The sequence below is a fragment of the Eriocheir sinensis genome, chromosome 36, assembly GCF_024679095.1.
Source record: "Eriocheir sinensis breed Jianghai 21 chromosome 36, ASM2467909v1, whole genome shotgun sequence".
NCBI classification, from domain to species: Eukaryota; Metazoa; Arthropoda; class Malacostraca; order Decapoda; family Varunidae; genus Eriocheir; species Eriocheir sinensis.
Genome location: NC_066544.1, coordinates 13,280,575 through 13,303,780, shown reverse-complemented (window position 1 = coordinate 13,303,780; position 23,206 = coordinate 13,280,575). Strand labels below are relative to the sequence as shown.

General features: G+C 43.7%; 1 protein-coding gene across 2 annotated transcripts; it reads left to right on the top strand.

Moving 5' to 3' along the window:
- The first annotated feature begins 127 nt into the window (after nucleotides 1-127).
- On the top strand, nucleotides 128-21,502 carry LOC127007852 (photoreceptor-specific nuclear receptor-like). 2 transcript variants are annotated; one of them, XM_050879250.1, is made up of 9 exons: nucleotides 128-273; nucleotides 1,435-1,559; nucleotides 4,572-4,687; nucleotides 8,902-9,705; nucleotides 10,717-11,006; nucleotides 13,698-13,791; nucleotides 14,553-14,705; nucleotides 15,063-15,133; nucleotides 16,618-21,502. In XM_050879250.1, exons 2-9 carry the CDS (start codon nucleotides 1,435-1,437, stop codon nucleotides 16,792-16,794), a joined length of 1,830 nt encoding a protein of 609 aa, XP_050735207.1. In that variant the 5' UTR covers nucleotides 128-273; the 3' UTR covers nucleotides 16,795-21,502. The 2 variants fall into 2 exon arrangements, with proteins under 2 accessions (XP_050735207.1, XP_050735206.1); XM_050879249.1 differs by having other exon boundaries at nucleotides 180-329.
- The last annotated feature ends 1,704 nt before the right edge of the window (nucleotides 21,503-23,206 follow it).

Genomic DNA, 23,206 nt, shown 5'->3' with positions numbered 1-23,206 from the left:
CGCGGAGATCGCCAGTATCAGCAGCAGCCGCCGCGCTCCCACCAGATTAGATCAAGAGAGCCACACAGGGTCATGCGGCGGGCGGCAGGCGGCGGCGACGTCAGACAGACAGTTCCCGGCCCTTCCTCAACGCGGCCTGCCCGTCACTCTGCATAAACGTAAACCGTCTGCGTCCTGTTCCGCCGACACCTGATCACCTCCTCCGCATCATCATCCTCGTCATCATCCTCCAGCAGCTTCGGTCACCCCTTCAGCCACACCTTCAGCAGACGCGTACGTGTGTGTTTGTGTGATCGCACCTGGGAGTCCTCGCACCCTGCCCAATGAAGGTACATCTCATGCTCCGAAATGACCTCATGCCCTCATTTATAATATATATATATATATATATATATATATATATATATATATATATATATATATATATATATATATATATATATATATATATATATATATATATATATATATATATATATATATATATATATATATATATATATATATATATATATATATATATATATATATATATATATATATATATATATACATATATATATATATATATATATATATATATATATATATATATATATATATATATATATATATCTATATATATGTTGGTAAGGACATCTTTTTTATCGGTAACAAAGTCATTCCGTCACACGACCGTCTCGCCCCGTCACCCCGTCACCCCGCCGCCCCGCTGAGGTCGTCCGCCGCCCCTCGCAGTGCTAAGCGTCGCGACCTAACGAAGCTGCGGGGGGTCGATGGCTCGCTAGGTCGCGGCTGTTAAGAGGCGGGGGCAGGGAGGGGCACGCGGGGGGCGGCGGCGGTGCACGCGGGCCTTGACGGTGCACGCAGGACCCGACACCTGGACGTCTGTCTGGCGACCCCTGGCTGATAGAGGCACGTGTGAACCCCGACAAGTGTGGCCAGCCGGCAGCCTCTCAAGACCTCGGGCCGCGGCGGTGACCTCTGAACACAACACGACATAACACAGCCTCACGGCCTCTCCTGGGTGTGAGGGAGGATTCTGATCTTATTGGTAGGGGGGACGGGTGCTCAGTAACCTGCTTCACCTCAAGTCATACGTAACGTGAATGAAGGCGATTTTTCCTTCATTCCACTCTCCAAACGTTAGTGTCAGGCGTTCGTATGTATTAGTATGTATTAGTAAACTTAAGACGAGACTGAGATCATTCGGGGACATAAATAGACCAATGTTACGCATTCAAAGCTCTATATTGCCCAAGGAAAACCTTAGCAAGAAGCTGAGATCGTCTTGGGTCATGTAGGCTATTACTTTTAAGGGAGCGCACACGATGTTGTAGGTTTATGGCCAAATCGCAGCAACTTTCATGAGCCTGGCTGCATGGTGGTGTGTGAGGTGATGCTTGTGCAAATGGTCTTCGTCTCCCGCCGCAGATGGAGCGCGGGGAGGCTGCGTGCCGGGTGTGTGGGGACAAGGCCTCCGGCAAGCACTACGGCGTGCCCTCCTGCGACGGCTGCCGGGGCTTCTTCAAGAGGTCCATCCGCCGCTACCGTAACAAGTGAGTATCCGGCTTAGTTGATGGTTGTCCCGGGCGCGTATTCCCTGTCACGCTACTGGTATGTGGCGTCCACTCATGAACAGGGCAGGATACGTTAGGTTAGGTAGGTTAGGTTAGGTTAGGTTAGGTTAGGTTAAATTAGGTATAGGTTAGGTTACGTTAGGTTAGATTAGGTTAGGTTAGATTAGGTTAGGTTAGGTTAGGTTAGATTAGGTTAAATTAGGTATAGGTTAGGTTACGTTAGGTTAGATTAGGTTAGGTTAGATTAGGTTAGGTTAGGTTAGGTTAGATTAGGTTAAATTAGGTATAGGTTAGGTTACGTTAGGTTAGATTAGGTTAGGTTAGATTAGGTTAGGTTAGGTTAGGTTAGATTAGGTTAAATTAGGTATAGGTTAGGTTACGTTAGATTAGGTTAGGTTAGACTAGGTTAGGTTAGGTTGGGTTAGGTTAGGTTAAATTAAGTAAGGTTAGGTTACGTTAGGTTTGATTAGGTTAGGTTAGATTAGGTTAGGTTAGGTTAGGTTAAGTTTAGGTTAGGTTACGTTAGGTTAGGTTACGTTATAGGTTAGGTCAGGTTTGGTTAAGTTTAGGTATTCAAAGCCCCGTACTGTTAAAGGAGAGGTTTAGTACGAGGCTGAAATCGTCTTGGGTCATGTGGGCTATTCTTCTGTTTTTACGCTGGGGTGTGTTTGGTTAATTTTGAGTCGGATTCACAATGAGACTTTTCCAGAACAACCCGTGGTTAGTTTCGATGCAACAGCCGAGCGTCTTCAGTCAGGGGCCACATACCAGTCTAGATTGGGAATATGCGTCCCGGGCTGACCTATCATGCAGCCGTCTCAAGTGGTTGCCTTTACTGATAAGAGATATGTGTTGCATCATTCCCATGTTCAGTCATAACAATGCATCCCTATACCGTCCAAATCCCTTATGCAAGAGTTAATCAGCATCTCCACTCTTTCAACCCTACACTATCCAAATACGTTATGGAAGAGTTAACCAGCATCTTCACTCTTTCAACCCTACACTATCCAAATACATTATGGAAGAGTTAACCAGCATCTCCACTCTTTCAACCCTACTCAATCCAAATACATTATGGAAGAGTTAACCAGCATCTCCACTCTTTCAACCCTACACTATCCAAATACATTATGGAAGAGTTAACCAGCATTTTCACTCTTTTATCCCTATACTGTCCAACTCCCTTATGCAAGAGTTAACCAGCATCTCCACTCTTTCAACCCTACACTATCCAAATACATTATGGAAGAGTTAACCAGTATCTTCACTCTTTCATCCCTAAACTGTCCAAATCCCTTATGCAAGAGTTAAACAGCATCTTCACTCTTTCTTCATTTGCGCTAGTAAATTCTGCAACAGCCTTCCTGCGTCTGTATTTCCTCCTGCCTGCGACTTGAACACTATAAAGGGGAGTATCCAAACGCCTCTCCTAATGATTCTGACCCTTTGTTTTGGAATCATTTTACAATAGACTGTTTGCAGGAGCAGCGTCAGCGGGCGTTCACTCACGGCAACACCAGTTAGTCTTTACATGCCAGCTGCTAGAATACTATGAAGTGATTTATTCTATTATTTATTTTTATTTTTTATATAGTTATTATCTATTATTATATTACTGGGGTATGTTGTCACAGAGCCGTATAATATAAATGTCTTAAATAAGGATAATACTGTTCTCTGTCTGTCCAACCCCTAACGAATTCAGATCAACACAACATTACCTTTTTCACTCCCGATAACGCCAAGTAGTCTTTACATACCAGGGGCTCAAATATTAATCAATGCCTTCACTCCCGATAATATTTTTTTCTGTCAAACCCCTAACGAAATCGGATTCTCAACACACCATTACCTAAATAATAATAATCTTTTTCACTCCCGATAACGCCAAATAGTCTTTACATACCAGGTGCTCAAATATTAATCAATGCCTTTACTTCCGATAATATTTCCTGTCAAACCCCTAACGAAATCGGATTCTCAACACATCATTGCCATTTTCAATAACGACAACGCCATAAAAACCGTTCATACCAATTGCTAGAATACTAATCAATGTCTTCACTTCCGATACTATTTTTTCCGTCAAACCCATAACGAAATCAGATTCTCAACACATCATTTCCATTTTCACTAACCACAACGCCATAAAATCTCTTCAAATCAAATGCTAGGATATCACCAATGCCTTCACTTCCGATAATATTTTTTCTGTCAGATTCTCAACACATCAATATCATTTTCACTAACCACAACGCCATAAAATCTCTTCAATTCAAATGCTAGGATATCATCAATGCCTTCACTTCCGATAATATTTTTTCTGTCAGATTCTCAACACATCATTACCATTTTCGCTAACCACAACGCCATAAAATCTCTTCAAATCAAATGCTAGGATATCATCAATGCCTTCCCTTCCGATAATATTTTTTCTGTCAGATTCTCAACACATCTTTACCATTTTCACTAACGACAACGCCATAAAATCTCTTCAAATCAAATGCTAGGACCATTTTCACTAACGACAACGCCATAAAATCTCTTCAAATCAAATACTAGGATATCATCAATGCCTTCACTTCCGATAATATTTTTTCTGTCAGATTCTCAACACATCATTACCATTTTCGCTAACCACAACGCCATAAAATCTCTTCAAATCAAATGCTAGGATATCATCAATGCCTTCACTTCCGATAATATTTTTTCTGTCAGATTCTTAACGCATCATTACCATTTTCACTAACGACAACGCCATAAAATCTCTTCAAATCAAGTGCTAGGATATCACCAATGCCTTCACTTCCGATAATATTTTTTCTGTCAGATTCTTAACACATCATTACCATTTTCACTAACCACAACGCCATAAAATCTCTTCAAATCAAATGCTAGGATATCATCAATGCCTTCACTTCCGATAATGTTGTTTTCTGGCCGCGTCTAACTCCTGCTCGTCGCGCCCCACCGGCCCTACCCCCCCAGGACGCTGGATTACGTGTGCAAAGAGGCGGGCACTTGTGTCGTGGACGTGACCCGCCGGAACCAGTGCCAGGCGTGCCGCTTCAAGAAGTGCCTCGACGTCAACATGAAGAAGGACGGTGAGTGTTGATGTTGGTGTTGCTGTTACTTGAGGGAGGGAGGGAGGGAGATGAGAGGGAAGGTATTTTTTTTTTTTTACAGCAGAGGAGACAGTGCAAGGGCGTAAAAAAAATAACAATAATGAAAAAAAAAAGCCAACTACTTACTGCTCCTAAATGTTAGAGAGATGTTTCTGAAAGGAGAGGGAGAGGGAAAGGAAGGATGGAAAGGAGGGAGATGAGCGAGGAGGGAGAAAGGGAGACAGTGGAGGAAGAACTAGGAGGTGAGGGAGAAAAAAGAGCAGGTAAGGAGGGAGAGAGAGAGAGAGAGAGAGAGAGAGAGAGAGAGAGACGGACACAGACACAAACAGACACAGACAGCCACAAACAGACTCACAGACACACAGAGACAGAGATAGAGAGATAAACACATAGACAGACAGACAGATAGGGGCAAACACATGAGAGAGCTGAGAGGGGATGCAGGAAAGAAGACAGAGAGGCAGGCGCATGAAGGGAGGGAGGGAGAGAGGCAGGGAGGGAGAGGGAGGAAGCGAGGGAGGTATAGCCACGTGGTTGTATTCCCAGAGCAAAAGGGAGGAGACCCGTTAACAAGACATATCCATCTCGCGTGCATAAGTTAGCAAGGCGAAGTTCTGTGGACTGAGAAACTAAGGGAGGGAGGGAGGGAGGGGAGGAGGAAAGAAGACAGAGGAAGGGAGAGGAAAGAGGGAGGGAGGATAGAAAGTTGAGGAGGAAAGAGTGCAGGACAGAAAGAAGGGGAGGGAGGGGAAGGAAGAGGAAAAAGGGTAGGAGGAAGCTGAGGAAAGGGAGGGAGAGGAAAAGAATACAGGGGATGGAAAGAGAGGTAAGAGGAAAAGAAGACAGGAGAAGGAAATAGGAGGAGGAGGGGAGAGCGAGATGAGGAGGGAAGAGGAAGGGAGAGGAAAAGAGAGGAGAGAAGAGGAGAGGAGGAGGAGGAGGAGGAGGAGAGGGGAGAAGGGTCACTCTACCAAAAGTTAGTATACCAGACAATATGGTTCTGAGAGGAGGAGAGGGGAGAGAGGGGAAGGGAGGAGAGGGGAAAGGAAGAGGAGGGGAATGGGTGAAGAGGAGCAAGAAAAAGAAAGGGAGAGGCAAAGGGAGAGGATTTTAAAGTGTCTGTATGATAGAGAGCAGATGTTGTGGAGAGTAAGGGAGGAAGAGTGAGGGGAGAGGGGAGGGGAGGGGAGCTGGAGGGGAGAAACGAGAGGAAGAGGAAGAGAAGGGCAGAGGAGGAGGAGGGGAGGCAAGAGGTCAGAGGGGGACAAGAAGCGAGTGAAAATTAAACTAGAAAAGAGGAAAAAGAGGAAAATCATAAGAAATAAATTAATGGTCCAAGGAAAAAGATTAAAACACACACACACACACACACACACACACACACACACACACACACACACACACACACACACACACACTTAGAAAGGGAGTGCAAAAGACAGACAGACAAAAAAAGTGAGTGAAAGAAACAGACAGACAGAGAATTAAAGAAAGGATGAAAAGTGTACATAGAGAGGGAGAGAGATAGAGAGAGAGTGAGGGAGAGAGAGAGAGGGGAGGAGAGGGGAGGAAAGAGGAGAGAAGAGGGGAGGAAAGAGGGGAGAGGAGAGAGAAGTGTCCAACATAGAAGATGCATTAGCAACGTGTGACTTGCGACCCTTGTGTTGTGGAGTGTTTATTGTGTGTGTGTGTGTGTGTGTGTGTGTGTGTGTGTGTGTGTGTGTGTGTGTGTGTGTGTGTGTGTGAGGCTGGACGGATAGGCAGGTTGGTGAGAGTAGTTATGGTGGTCGTGGTGATAGTGGTCATGGTGGTGGTGATGGTGGTGATAGTGTAGTGGTGGTGGTGGGGGGGTTTTGTGATGGAGGTGGTGGTAGTGATGGTGGTGGTTATGGTGGTGGTGGTGGTAGTAGTGATGGTGGTGATAGTGGTAGTGATGGTGATGGTGCTGGTGGTGATGACAGTGTAGTGGTGGTGGTGGGGGGGTTTTGTGATGGAGGTGGTGGTAGTGATGGTGGTGGTAGTAGTGGTGCTGGTGGTTATGGTGGTGGTGGTGGCTGTGTAGTGGTGGTATAATGGAAGTAGTAACCTAACCTAACCTAACCTAACCTAACCTAACCTAACCTAACCTAACCTAACCTAACCTAACCTAACCTAACCTAACCTAACCCAACCCAACCCAACCCAACCCAACCCAACCCAACCCAACCCAACCCAACCCAACCCAACCCAACCCAACCTAACCTAACCTAACCTAACCCAACCTAACCCAACCCAACCCAACTAACCCAACCTAACCCAACCTAATCTAACCCAACCTAACCTAACCTAACCTAACCTAACCCAACCTAACCCAACCCCACCTAACCCAACCCAACCCAACCTAACCGAACCAAACCCAACCCAACCCAACCCAACCTAACCTAACCTAACCCAACCCAACCTAACCTAACCCAACCTGACCTGACCTGACCTGACCTGACCCAACCCAACCTAACCTAACCTAGCCTAACCCAACCTAACCTAACCTAACCTAACCTAACCTAACCTAACCTAACCTAACCTAACCTAACCTAACCTAACCTAACCTAACCTAACCTAACCTAACCTAACTTAACCATCCCTAACCTGACACACATACCCACCCCTCGCGGTTCCAATATACGATGAGATGGTGACGCTCTGATTATCAATAGGAGAATCCAACACCTTATTTTCTTTTATTATGATGCTACTGTTGAATCTATAAAACCAGAGACCAAAGAATGTAAGAGTAAGCAAAACATGACAATAAAGAAGAGATAGAAAATAAAGAAAATAAAGAAATAATGATAGAAAAGGATGACGCGGCTGTAAAATACGTTTGACTCTAATAATACTTCCAAAAATACAACTTAAAGAGTAAAATCAATATAGTCGGTTTTTTTTTCCAGTAATAAAAAGACACGACAAAGCATACAAAGATATTAAGTAAAGCAAATATAATAAACAAGATAAATAAAAGTGTCGCTATATCACTGTTTGTCTGTCTATCTGTCTGTCTGTCTGTCTGTCTGTAAATCTTTCCAAATGTTTAAATGTTTGTACATCTGTGTGCCTCTGTGTTTATATGTACGTATGTCTGTCAGTCTGTCTATCTGTCTGTCTAAGTCTCTCTCTCTCTCTCTCTCTCTCTCTCTCTCTCTCTCTCTCTCTCTCTCTCTCTCTCTCTCTCACCCCTATCCCCCCCTCAGTGTGCAGGTGTGTGTGTGTGTGTGTGTGTGTGTGTGTGTGTGTGTGTGTGTGTGTGTGTGTGTGCAGGTGGGCGCCTTACCCCCCCCTCCCCCCCGGTAATGGCCTGGGGCTGACTGGGCTAACACACTATTGATTGCACCTTTACCTGCCTTTAACTACCCATTAAGGTGCTCGGGGGGACAAATTACCGGGTTATTGATTCAAGATTCATGTGTCGCCACCCACCGTATTCTACACCCACCTCTCTCTCTCTCTCTCTCTCTCTCTCTCTCTCTCTCTCTCTCTCTCTCTCTCTCTCTCTCTCTCTCTCTCTCTCTCTCTCTCTCTTACCATATCTTTATCTATCTATTTATCTATCTCTATTCTCGAGTGTATGTTCCTCAAAGAATCCGAAATCACACACACACACACACACACACACACACACACACACCTCCCAGATTACTGTCGCTTTCTATTGAGGTCCAAACGAGAGCCGGCGAGGGACAGGTGTAGTTAGGGTGAAGGACGGGGAGGAGGAGGAGGAGGAGGAGGAGGGTGGCGGGACACTGTAATTACTGGCAGGAACTGGTGGCGGGCAGGAGGGAGGGAAAATTACGGGGCCGGAGGAAAGGAGAGAACAATGGAGAGAAAGACGGTTGTGTTAGCATGCGGAGGGAAGGATTATGACGGATTGTGTGTGTGTGTGTGTGTGTGTGTGTGTGTGTGTGTGTGTGTGTGTACGGATACCCAACACCCACCTACCCACCCACTCACCCACACACACACACACACACACAGACATTAAAGTTGAGGTCAGAAGAGGCTGCAACACAAGAGGAGGAGGAGAAGGGAAGGGCTGGGAGGGAGGATAGAAGGAGGGAGATGTTGAGGAGCGTGAGGGTTCAGGGAGAAGGATGCGTAGGAGCGCGGGATGAAGGCTGATGATGATGATGATGACCCCCTCTCCCCCTCCCCCCCAGCCGTGCAGCATGAGCGGGCGCCTCGGTCCTGCCAGAAGCGTCCCATGTTCGCGCCGGACATGCCGGGTTCGACAGGGTTCCCTCCTGTGTCGGTGGGCAGCGGGGCCAGTCTGCCGCCCCTGCCGCCCTACTACCCCGCCCTGCTGCCGCCCATGCCCTTCAAGCCGCCCTTCCTGCACATGACCCCCTCCATGGCGCCCCTCAACCTGCACTTCAGCCACAACTCGGCCTTCAAGCCCAACCTGGCGGCCCTCACCAGCGAGCTGCGGCGGCCCTTCAGCGAGGCGGCGGCGCTCCACCACTCCCCCTCGCCGCCCGTCGACGCCAAGGCCCCAATCACCGACCGCCTCGAATACAAGTTCCCCGGCGCTGAAGCCTTCGAGTTCAAGCCACCAGTCAGCGAGCGCCTGGGCCTCAAGCCGCCAATCATGGACCGCCTGGAGCTGAAGCCAACGCCGATCGATGTGCGGCCGCCAATGAGCGCGCTGATCGACATCTCGCGGGCGGCCAATGAGGGCTCGGCGTTCAGCCCCCCGCGCCGCGCCGCCTCGCCCCCCCAGGCCAGCAGCGGGGAGGCCGAGGTGACCAGCTCCGACGGGCCCGCTAAGAACAGCGCCAAAGCCTCCATCGCCGCCGCCATCATCCACAGCGCCGCCACCATCACCACCACCACCACCACCACGGCAGACCCATCCTTCACCACCACCACCACCACGACCACCACCATCAACAACAACAACATCGACACTGTCACCAACAACAACATCGGAGTCATTTCAGCAATCAACTGCAAAATCAACAATGGTGAGTTTTTGTTTTTGAGCGTTAACTTAATTTTTATATCTTGAAAATGTATCAAAGAAAACGTCTCCTTTCTTTGTTACGCCTTGCAGTCCATCGTTGATAAGAATACTATCCTGAATGCCTTCATTATACTGCTCAGGCGGTGATGGATGCATTGACTTTAATTATGCCAGACAGGAGAACACAGTGCCTTTGCAGTTGAATATCCCATATGTGCCCTGTCGGTGGCTTTTTCCAAGACTCTCCACACCTACAGCCACAACCAAAACCCAACCACACAACCCAGAATACACCACAACACACAACCACCTTCAAACGACATTCTAAGACTCTTTACTACTCCAATTACAATCACTACCCAATCACACAACCCATAATACACCACAACACACAACCACCTTCAAACGACATTCTAAGACTCTCTACTACTCCAATTACAATCACCACCCAATCACACAACCCATAATACACCACAACACACAACCACCTTCAAACGACATTCTAAGACTCTCTACTACTCCAATTACAATCACTACCCAATCACACAACCCAGAATACACCACAACACACAACCACCTTCAAACAACTTTCTAAGACTCTTTACTACTCCAATTACAATCACTACCCAATCACACAACCCATAAACACCACAACACACAACCACCTTCAAATAACCTTCTAAGACGCTCCACTACTCTGGTCACAATCCCATCACAACCACACAACAAATGGACATCACAACTCATAACCACCTTCAAATAACCTCCCCCAAAAAATATCGGTAGGGTAACACAACACAGCCACACACACCATACCACCTCCCTCATACGCACATCCCCCACACAACCACTCAACCTAACCTCTACGCCCAACACAACACACGCTCACAGGCACACACACACACCACACAGCAACCACCACCTTCTCTTTCACCACACACATACCCATCACACACCACATCACCATCACCCATACGACCAATAACACCCTCTCTCCTTCTTCTCCATACAGACAAACGAGAGCAGACATCACCACCCCCTCCTCCACCAGGTAGCACCTCCACCACCACCACCACCAGCACCACCCCTCGCTCGCCCTCAATCATCAGCCCCTCCAGCACGCCCTTACCCTCGCCCACGTCCCCCTCACCCCCCCTCAACGCCGCCCTGCCCTCCGCCCCCCCTATCACAGTGGACCCCGGCGCCCTGGTCATCTCGCCCTCAGATAGTGTATTTGAGAACGCCGCTAAGTTGCTGTTCCTGGGCGTGAAGTGGGCGCGATCCATCCCTTCCTTCATGCAGGTGAGTACAGGTGTGTGTGTTGCTCGCTTCCTCCTTAACATCGACTAACACACACGGGACCCAGAGAGTAATTATTGGGAACTAAACGTGTCGTGTGTTTGAAAAGGCTACACACACACACACACACACACACACACACACACACACACACACACACACAGAACGGGGAAGGGGTGGCGGTGGGGTTGCATGGGAGGGAGTGGAGGAAAAAACGGAGAGAAAAAGGAAAGGAGATAAAAGTACGAATTAGTGAGAAGAGCAGAGAGATAAAGAAGAAACGAAAAGGATAAAGAAGAAAAGTTAGACAGATGCAGAGATAAAGAGACCCGGGAAGATGAAGAAAAAGGAAAGGAGGGAAGAAGAAGAGAGAAAGTAAGAAATAATACAGAGACAGATGAGAGAGAAAGGAAGGACAAAAAAACATAATTGGGAAAAAAGAAAAGGGAAAAAGAGAAATTGAGAAATAATAACGTGAGACATGAGATGAGAGAGAGGGAGAGGACAAAAAATCATAATTGGGAAAAGAGAAAAGGGGAAGAAGAGAGAAACTGTGAAGTAACAACGGGAGACAGACGAGATGAGAGGGAGGAAGAGGCCAAAAAAAAAAAAAAAAACATAATTGGGAGAAAGAGAAAAAGGGAAGAAGAGAAATACTGAAAAATAATAAAAAGGAGACATGAGATGAGAGAACGTGAGAACAAAAAGAAAAAAAAGATAATTGGTAGAAAAGTACAATCACGCGCCTGGCTACAAGGGTGGACGATTAGGTGTAATAAATTGATTAATAAAGGCACCTGTGTGTACTCAGGTGACCGCTCTCTCACACCCACAGCTGCCCGGCTCCCCTCCCTTCAATAGCACCTCTGTAACTAACAAACAGTGGGTGAAAGGGTCGGTCTCTCTCTCTCTCTCTCTCTCTCTCTCTCTCTCTCTCTGACCAGTCTCCTTAATTCTCCAAAGACAAAAACTAACATAAATGATTTTCTATATTTAGTAAGCCTCGTTTTTATAGGCCTAACATTTTTTCACTTCCCTACTCTCTCTTTCTCACTCCTGATTATCTCTCTCTTTCCTCTTCCCTTCCTTCCTCCTCCTCTTCATTTATTTTCTACTCCTTCTGTTATTCCTCTTTCCTTCCCCATTCTCACCTGTCACTATCTTACATTTTCTTCTCTGTCTTCCCTTTCCTTTCTCTTCCCCTCCTTCCCATTTCTGTTCATCTCTCCTCTCCCTTATCCTCCCTCTCCTGTTTATGTCTTCGCTATGGCTTCTGCTGATCCCAATTCCTTCCTCATTCTTTATTCTCAATATCTTACACTCTCCTTCCCTTATCTTCCATTTCCCCTTCTTTCTTCTCTCTCTATCACTTCACACTCCCTATCCTTTCTTTCCCCTTCTCTACTCTTCTATTCCCCTTCTTCCTTCTTTCCCTAACCTATCTTTCATTTGCCCTTATATTCCATTTCTCCTTCTTTCTTTTCTCGCCGTCCCTCCACACCACTTAACCTCTCTTTCCACTTTCTTTCTCTTCCATTCCTCCTCCTGCCTTCTCTCACTATCACTCCACACCCCACTAACTTTTCTTCCCTTTCCCTCCTTTAGCATTCCACTTCCGTCCTTCTCCCCCCTCTCCCCTTCCCCTCAGGTCGCTTCCCATCCGTAGTCTTTAACTGATGATAGGCTACGATTTTTTTTTCTGGTTTATCGTGAATAATGAACGAGACGAATAACACCAATACAACAAAATAATGAAATGATAAATTACACTACAAGGCAATAAAGTCATGACTCAGTAAGGTGGCGCCAGTAACATTATCATTACTGGAAAGACATGGAACTCAAAAAAAGAAAAAAAAAAAAAAATATCACCCCGTTTTCAAATCATCCACTAAATAACACAAACACCATACTTATATAAGACAACACAACCATAGATAAGAACGGCAACTCAAAATACCCAGATAGTCTTAAAAAACACAAAACTCACAAAAAACTATAAACACAGGAATATTTCAAACTCTCCCGTTGAGGACAAAAAACTTTCAATTAATGCCACCTTCCAGGCTCTAATATTACATGACCTCTGCTTATTAGTGACTCAAAATGGCCTCCTAACCTTGCTCCCTCGGCGGCTGGCACTCCTGAAGGCTGAGGTCAACGGGAAAGAGAGTTTTGACCTTATTACCATTGGACTAACACTTCCCCGCACGTTCAAGTGTAAACAATGGCAGCTCCTTTGGTCTTGGTCTGGGCAACGTTGCTAGATTGTCGTACTCTGCCTCTTATGTTTGCCGATTTCCGACCCCAAAACTGCTTTTATATCCCAAATAACTGCCTATATATATGGTTATCGTTTAAATGGTTAATTATTGGTGTTTCCTGGCAACAGTTATGGGCCAGAAACCGGTAAATACGCGGCTCGGAGTACGATAATCTGGCAACGGTGGGTCTGGGTTGTGATATTCGTTGTTTGCTACGGGGTGACTTTTAATACTTTCCACTTACCCACAATAGTTAAAGAAAAAAGGACTATATAAGTAAATCGTTGCGCTATTTCCCCTTAGACTTTCGCATAAGGGATCAATTTTTCTCTGGATTCCTAAGCTTCCCTATAATTACTCCATTCTAGGGCCCAGCAGATTCCTCATATGTTCCTATATCTTATGTTCTTCTAATGCTCTCCCTTCCCAGCTGCCCTTCCGCGACCAGGCCATCCTGCTTGAGGAGTCCTGGAGTGAGCTCTTCGTGGTGGCTGCCGCTCAGTGGTCTCTGCCCCTCGACCAAGGTAATATATTTGAATAAGGTCACCTCTCTCTCTCTCTCTCTCTCTCTCTCTCTCTCTCTCTCTCTCTCTCTCTCTATCTATCTATCTATCTATCTATTTAGCTATCTATCTATCTCTATATATCTATCTATATATCTACCTATCTATCTATCCTATCTATCTGTCTCAATATATCTAACAAAGAATTAAATGAACATGAAACTATAACTCGAACCGCAAAATGAAGCTCCGAAACATGAACCACAGACCTACAACTAGATTTTCGCATCAAACCCATTTATTTTTCTCCCCTCACTTTCCGGCTCCTTCAAACCCAATCACCCAAATAGTACGAAGGACCTTAAACTCATCGTATCAAACCCAATTTTTCTCCTATTTCCCATTCTCTTCTCTTCCATTCCCCTTTCTTCATTCTCTTTCCATCACTCCTCACCCTCTTTCCTCTCTTTCCCCTTCTCTTTTCCTCTGTTCCCCTTCTTCCTTCCTTTCCCCATCATATCCCACCTCCTTCCTCTCTTTCCCTACCTTCTCCTCCATTCCCTTTCTTCCTTCCTTTCCCCATCACTTCCCACCTCCTTCCTCTCTTTCCCTACCTTCTCCTCCATTCCCTCTCTTCCTTCCTTTCCCCATCACTTCCCACCTCCTTCCTCTCTTTCCCTACCTTCTCCTCCATTCCCTTTCTTCCTTCCTTTCCCCATCACTTCTCATCGACCCCACATCGTAAGAATGGACCTCGAACTCACCCTCTTCCCCGTCACTAGGGCTGGTGCGCGGGGTGGAGCCTTCAGGAGAGCACGAGGCGGCTCTGGCACGGACGGTGGAGGGCATGAGAGACGTGATCACCCGCCTACACGCCCTCAGAGTTGACCACACCGAGTACGCCTGTCTCAAAGCCCTCATACTCTTCCGCCCGGGTGAGTCGCTCTTCCTCTTTTGGCTTCGTCATATTAAACTCATTTTATCATATTCATCTCCCTTTGTAATCCTGTTTGAAAGTACTCATTTTCTTCCATCCTGATAATTCACTCTTCCTGGGCAACCAATTCCCTTCAGGCTTCTCACATGGCCCGTCGCTACTACCGGGTTAAGGTGTTTTGAGATGATTTGGGGGGTAAAAACAGATCACATTGGCCTGCACCTAATCATTATAACAAGTTGAAGCTGTTTTGGGATGATTTAGAGAAGTAGCAGAGGTGAGGGCTAGATGAGCTTTCAGCCTATCAATATACAAGTTTAAGTGTATATAATGTGTCTGTGTGTGTGTGTTGCAGAGGCGCGGGGGCTACGAGATGGCTATGGCGTGGAGGTGCTGCAGGACCAGACCCAACTCATGCTGCACGAGGTGATTTGAAGCACTGTTACCCCAATGACGCTCCTCGGCTTCTTCTTCTTCTTCTTCCTGTCGCCTCTGTGTTATGTTGAATCTTCTTGCAGGTCCAAACTTTTTCCTCTCTTGGTCCTTTCATTTTCCATTCATTATTTTTTTCCCTTTTTTTCACTTTCTCTCCACTATTTGATTCTTTTTCTCTATTTTCTTTTCCATAATGACATATATATAGGTCAGTTACACTATGCAAAGTCGTGTAATCCAACTTTTTCTTCTCTTGGTCCTTTCATTTTCCATTCATTATTTTTTTCCCTTTTTTTTTCAATTTCTCTCCACTATTTGATTCTTTTTCTCTATTTTCTTTTCCATAATGACATATATATAGATCAGTTACACTATGCAAAGTCGTGTAATCCAACTTTTTCTTCGCTCAGTTGTTCAATTTTCCTTTCATTTTCTCCTTTTTTTATTATTTTCCTTGTTTTATGCACTTTCCACTTTTCATTCCTTTTCTCTAATTTCTTTTCCATAATGACATATACTTAGCTCAGTGACATTGCAAAGTCGTATAATCCAGCTCTTTCTTCTTTCAGTTCATTCATATGCTCCTTTTCATTATTTTCTTCCTTATTTTACACACTTTCTCTCCACTATTTAATCCTTTTCTCCATATTCTTTTCCATAATGACGTATATTTAGCTCAGTGACGCTATGCAAAGTCGTATAATCTAACTTTTTCTTCTGGTCCTTTCATTTTCCATTCATTTGCTCCTTTTCATTATTTTCTTCCTTATTTTACACACTTTCTCTCCACTATTTAATCCTTTTCTCCATTTTCTTTTCCATAATGACGTATATTTAGTTCTGTGACACTATGCAAAGTCGTATAATCTAACTTTTTCTTCTGGTCCTTTCATTTTCCATTCACTTGCTCCTTTTCTTTCCTCTTTTCCTTGTTTTATGCACATTCTCTCCACTGTTTGATCCTTTTTCTCTATTTTCTTTTCCATAATGACATATATTTACCTCAGTGACACTATGCAAAGTCGTATAATCCAAATTTTTCTTCTCTTGGTCCTTTCATTTGCCTCTTTTCTTTATTTTTGTCTATTTTATACACTTTCTCTCCACTATTTCATCCTTCATACTGTTGCAACTCATAAGTAATAACACAAATAGAACACCTTCACACAGGACCACTCTCTAACAGCTCTCTCTCCATGGTCATTAGTAAATAAACACACCCTTCTTGTAGTTGCATACCATTAACAACCCTTTTTCTACTGACACATGTTAATAGTAACCTCAAATTAAACATCTTCCCATAGGTACACTCTCGAGCAGCTCTCTCTCCATGGCTAATAGTAAATAAACAACACACCCTTCTTGTAGTTGCATACCATCGACAACCCTTTTTCTACGGTCACATATCAATAGTAACCTCAAATAAAATACCTTCCTGTATGTACACTCTCTAACACCTCTCTCTCCCCCACTAGTACCTGGCCAGCAAGGTGTGTGGGGCAGGGGGCAGGGTGCGGGCAGGTAAGCTCCTCCTGCTGCTCCCCGCCCTCGGTCACATCTCCGCCACGGCCGTCCAAGAGATCTTCTTCAAGCGGACTGTCGGAAACACCCCAATTGAGCGAGTCCTCTGTGATATGTTCAAGTCCAGCTGAAGTTTGAGGACCTAAACCACTGCTGGAGTCGATCATCAGTCAGTTTGGCCTGTTCATGTTTCTCTCGTCATTTTTCTTTCTTTCTCCTTTCCCTTTTATCTTCACTATGTATTTGGTTCGCTTTCTCTTCACGCTTTTCCTCTCTTTCCATTTTGTACAGTTTAAAAAGATTATTTCTCCACTGTGTTTCAAGCTGGTCGAAGATTTTCCATTCCAGTTCTTCAAGTAAAGCTGTAAAAACTCGAAACCTAAGTGTACAATGATTATTCTAGTCTAAATTGCTTAACGTGTATATTATTTTGCAAACTGTGAGGGAAGGCTTGTGTTGTGACTTGCTATACTATACACATCTACACACAAAAGAATGGTAATATTATTGTCTGCCGTCACATCCATATCACACAGACCTGACTTTCCTAACTTGCATTCACGTCTCTGGAAAGTTTAAAGCTGTCTGAAATACTCGTGATTTGTACATTGTGTGATTTACTACTGCACACATCCACACAGAGAAATGGTAATGTTATATTGTCTCCCGTCATGTCCATATCACATACGTCTCTCCGTTTCGGCCCAGAACCCTTAAATAACTTGCATTCACATCTCTGGAAAGTTTCAAGACTGTCTGGAATATTTGTGAATTGTACATTGTGTGATTTACTACTGCACACATCCACACAGAGAAATGGTAATGTTGTATTGTCTCCCATCATGTCCATATCACAGGTGTCTCTTTATTTGGGCCCAGAACCTGACCTCCTTATCTTGCATTTACGTCTCTGAAAAGTTTAAAGGCTGTCTGGAATACTCGTGTGTGATTTACTGCTGCACACATCCACACAGAGAAATGGTAATGTTATATCATCTCCCGTCACATCCATATCACAGGTGTCTCTTTATTTGGGCCCAGAACCCTTCCCTGACTTACATTCACATCTCTGGAAAGTTTCAAGGCTGTCTGAATACCTGTGATTAGTACCTTGTCGCCCATCCTTTACATACATTGAAAATAATTGAAATGTGGCGAATATTAACTTTATGTCTGGTATTATTGAGACACACCAGGCTTATTATGCTCCAGTTTGAATGTCATGTGTATAAGAAAATTAAAATAGAAGATATATATATGCGTAATTATCTTGCAAGTATGCCAAGAGGATATACAATGATATCAACAACGTGATAATGCTAATGAATTTCAGACTTTTGATCAATACTGTAAATAATAATAATAATAATAATAATAATAATAATAATAATAATAATAATAATAATAATAATAATAAATAAATGTTCTTTGGTACATGCCCACAGGTGATAGGAACCACTGAAAACAAGGAAAGACTAGAAAATATGTATTGCGGACAACATCTTTTGGCATTGGGAGCAGTGAGCAGCGGGCTTTTTTTTCACATTTGTTTCCTTTTTTTTATGCCCTTGAACTGACTCCTCTGTTGTGAGAAGAAAAAAAAAAAAAAATCACACATTAACCCCTAAACATCAGCAGAGCTACATACAGACAGTCCAAAATTCAGTCAGTCAGTTTTGCATGGCAGAAATACAACAACACTTCCAGATTGCCGTAGAATCTATATAAAGACGATAGTTAAAACATCTATTATGCGGCGTAACTATATTTATGCTACGGTCCTAAGGTTGGCAATGGTTACATATAGACCATTCATTTTGGGGGAGGCTACTCTTTGAATATTGCTGCCGTCTAAAGCCCCGTTCAAACTGTGCCGACCCTGGGCCACGACAACCCAGCGACTTTTATGCCCCCTTCACACTGTGCCGAATCAGCATGCAGCGATTGTTTCTAGACCTCTTTCTGATCATGTGCGACCCTTTCACATCAAAATTTCACACCCAAGACTTCGTATACCCCAAGTCACTGGGTTGTCGTGGCCCAGAGTCCGCACAGTGTGAACGGGGCATAAGGGTTAAGAAGGTGTATCAACATATATCACTCAAATGCATCCACAAAACCTGAATACAGTGTTCCGGACAGTAAAGTTACCGTAGTGGAGACTCAGTACCCTGGAAGAAACCTTATCTCTATAGAGGCATGTCGGTTGTGAATAAACGATACACAAAATGAACATCAGACAGTCGCTAAGTACTCTGAGAGCGCACACACACACACACACACACACACACGGACACATATCAGTACACTTCAGTAAACCAAGACAATTCTGTACCTGACTGTATTTTTTTTCCGACACCTTCGTAAACAAATTGCTTAAGTCATTTTTCCTACTTTGGGGGAAACTGAAAAAACTGCCCCATTGTCTCAGTTGGCTTATGATAAAAGTTCATATTCTTAAACCTATCAGGCTCCCGTTATGACTATTTTCCAAGGCCACAGGGAAGACTAACCTGGTTTTCATGGGTGATTGTCTAGTTCATGGTGCAGGGGGTCGTGTCAAGCTATCACCAGCATCACAAAACAGTCAATGGAAAGCCCAGCAACTTCTACGAGAGGCTTTTCAAATAGGAGAACTGAGGTGCTGAGATGTTTTATAATACGGGCTATAGACAGATATGTTACGAAGGCAAGTTTTAGAACACTCGCACCTTGAATGGCATGGGCGACTATACCAAAATGTGCGTCGATCTAACCAAAAATCTGGAAATCACTGAAAAATTACTTAGTATATGATACCAGAATGTGAATCGAACTGACCAAAAATCTGGAAATCACTGAAAAATGACTTAGGATACGATACCAGAATGTGAATTGATCTAACCCAAAATCTGGAAATCGCGGAAGAATGACTTAGGTGACGATACCAGAATGTGAATCAAACTGACCAAAAATCTGAAAATCACCGAAAAATGACTTAGACGGTTTGTTAATGAAGGTGACGTTATTTTATCCATTAGAAGTGTTCCAAACCCAAAGACGCAAGGAGATAGTTTGCGTTGAAAGAGTTTACAGTGATGTGATGTGTTGCTGCAAGACAAGAAGAGAAAAACAAGATCTCTTACGATGTACAAACTTAATTAAATGTTACCGTGTATTATTATTATATTAAGAACCGTTCCCATTATTGCACTTAACATGACTACTTACTTTGCCGTTCTTTTTTTTTGTTTTGTCGGTACTAGTCATTTACACGGCCCATTGGTGTACCGTCGCTGCACTTGGCGGATGTGAAGGACGAGCCAACTTGTTTAATTAATATTTTTTTGTGGGTTATTCGGGATAAATTTACTATGCCATTATGTGAAGGAAGTCAATTTTTTTCCACTCACTATTCATGGGAAGTCCAACACCAAGCATTACTGTGTCTGTGGGGTGTGTGAGTTGTGCGGTGTGTGGTTGCCAGCTCACATGCATCCTTCCGATTGGGCCTCGTATCAAGAAAAATAAATAAATAAATAAATAAAAAGCGTACCCGGAAAATTTGACCTGAGGTATGCAACTGAACCTTTGTCGAAAAATATTTATAACACATTCTTAATTTGAACTTGAACACATTTTTAATATCTTCACTCAAATTTTCCGGACTAGATTTTTTTCTCTTGATCTGAGTACTAATTTTCAAAGCTAGTTTTTATTTTATATTCCAACCTTCATCAAAAAAGAACTCACAAAACATTCTTGATATTGACTACAACACATTTTCATATCTTCACTTAAAATATTCTATGTCATTTTTTTATTCCTGATTTGAGCACTGATTTTCCAGGCTTTTTTTTAAGTAGAACCTTTGTCAAAATAAGACTTATAACCCATTCTTTATATTTAACTAGAACACATGTTTTACACGTCAACTCAAATATCCAAGACTAGATTTTTATTCCTGATTTGAACACTGATTTTCCAGGCTTTTTTTAAGTAGAACCTTTGTCAAAATAAGACTTATAACCCATTCTTTATATTTAACTAGAACACATGTTTTACACCTCAACTCAAATATCCAAGACTAGATTTTTATTCCTGATTTGAGGACTGATGTTCCACACTAGTTTTTCTCTCTTGATCTGAACACTGACTGGAAAGGCGCATCCGAGCTGGCACACACACACTAGTTTTGGTGGACACTGACCCATGGTAATGTTACTCTGACTGGCCGACTCTGTGGCTGGCTGGGCGTACACATTGCCAGCCCGTCACGGTAACCAAGAAGGGGTCTCTCAGTTTGTATGAGCCATGATAGTTTGTTATCCATTACCGCTGTTGGTTGCTGTGTGATATGTTGTAAATTATGTATATTTGAATATGTGTCAAAGGACCTGTCTTTTCATTATCCTGCAACTACCTTAAAGGAGTGGTGTTTTCTATGTCGTAACAACTGAAATGGTATGTGAAATATGATTAAATGTGCAGAATGGTACTTAAGAGAGCAGGTGATACTTTGAAATTGCCTTAGTGATACATGCAATAATTAATAGATACAAATTAAGAGTTACAAATGGACTATTAGAGAATTACAGTTTAGGTGTCTTTCAGTTTAACTATCCCTGAAGCTTGGGTCAGTATCACTAGGTTAAGTAGGAGTTGTTGAAGAAAAAGCTGAAGTAGAAATCATTGAAGTGTTGGTAGCATCTGCAGTATTCAAGTCATTATAGCTGCAGGAGTGAGTGTGGAATTACGTGGGAAAGGTGAAGTAGAAACCATTGAGGTATTACTAACATATCGTCACCTTCATAAACAAACTGCTCAAGTCATTATTTTCGTCTTTTTAAGAAATAAAAAGAAGAACTGTCATTATCTCATTCAGCTAAAGATTTTGGCGGAAAGGAAAAGGCCAATTCTAGAACACTCAAACCCTGAATGACGAAGGCAACTATACAAAAATGGGCATCACATGTTAAAGAATTGATGTAGACAAAAACCTGGAAATTGCTGAAGAATTACTTTGGCGATTATTTTATGAGGGTGACGATATGTAGGGGTGACTGTGGAGCTATCTGAGCTTTCTTTAGCAGAGACTGGATCATTAGTAGTTGTTTATGGCCTAGTAGAAGAACTTGAAGGGATATCCGTGGTGGTAGTTATCTGGACCATCAGTTGTATCAGTATCAGTTGTATCATACGTATCAGTTATATCAGTATCAGTTGTATTAGTATCAGTTGTATCATATGTATCAGTTGTATCATATGTATCAGTTGTATCATCAGTATCAGTTATATCAGTATCAGTTGTATTAGTATCAGTTGTTTCAGAAGTATCACCTGTAGAAAGTGAACTAGTAGAGTTTGTAGTGGTAGAGTTTTGTGGATTGGAGGTTGTGGTAGGTGTGGTTTCTCCTGGAGTGGTGACTGTGGTATGAAGAGGTGTCGAGGTGCTGGAAGACGTCACCTGCTCCGTGGTTGGTGGTGAAGTGGACGTGGTAAGCCCTGGGGTGGTGGTGGGCAGTGTGGTGGTCCCTTCACACTCCTCCAAGGCGATGGTGAGGCGGTTGATCTCCCTGTCCTTGGCGCTAACTGGGTGAGGGAAATGTTCAGTAATATTGAGCGTGTATTACGACGGGAGATATTTAGTATTCAGATGATGATGATGAATATTGTGGTATGGGTGAAAAAGGAGACAGATGGTGGTGGCGGTGATGGTGGTGGTTGTAGTGGTGGTTTAGCCCCATGACTGCGGATTTCCTACAAGAAGACATCACCAAGCTACAAGAATGGAACAAAAAGTAGCTGCTACAATTCAATGAAGAAAAATGTAAAGTCATGCACCTTGGGAGGGGATATCCAGCACACCAATACCACATGGGAAACACTCCACTATCCACCACAGTGGCAGAGAAAGACCTGGGAGTATATGTTACCAGGGTACCGGTGAAAGCCAAATCCGTGCCAAATGCAGCAGAGGGGTTAAATACTCTCTCTCTCTCTCACTCTCTCTTCGTCTCTCTTGAAAAACCTGAACCTTTGCTTTAGACAAATTCTATACCCCATTACTGGTTCAAGAAAAATGACTTGGTATCACTCCACCAATGGGAAATATTATATACTACTCCTATAGTGAAACCAGGTTGGCGAGATCATTTTGGGGTCAGCTTCCACAGGTCCTTTCCTCCCCACTGTTCTGCCACACAGTCCCAACACTCATAAGTTACCTATAGTTAACATATGAGAGGAAGTGATTGGTGTTGGGACTGTGTAGTAGAGCGGCGAGGAGGAAAGGGCCCACAGTAGCCAACACAAAAATGATCTTGCCAATCTTACTTTGACTAGAATACTTACCCTCATTGCCGAGAGAAGCCACACCAATGATAAACCCAAGGATCATGATTCCCTCCACCACCGACAGCACCAGCAGCACCTTCTCCTGCACTGTCCTCGTCCTCCAGTAGGTCTTGAGCCATCCAGAACTGACAGTGATTTCAAGTTGTTAATATTAAGTCTTAACTCCTTGGCTGCGGATTTCCTACAAGAAGACATTAACAAGCTACA

Bases quoted from the DNA above. Each gene is read 5' to 3' on its own strand.
- LOC127007852 (XM_050879249.1), top strand. The intron at 1,560-4,571 runs GTGAGTATCCGG...CTACCCCCCCAG, and splicing joins ATCCGCCGCTACCGTAACAA to GACGCTGGATTACGTGTGCA. The intron at 4,688-8,901 runs GTGAGTGTTGAT...CCTCCCCCCCAG, and splicing joins CGTCAACATGAAGAAGGACG to CCGTGCAGCATGAGCGGGCG.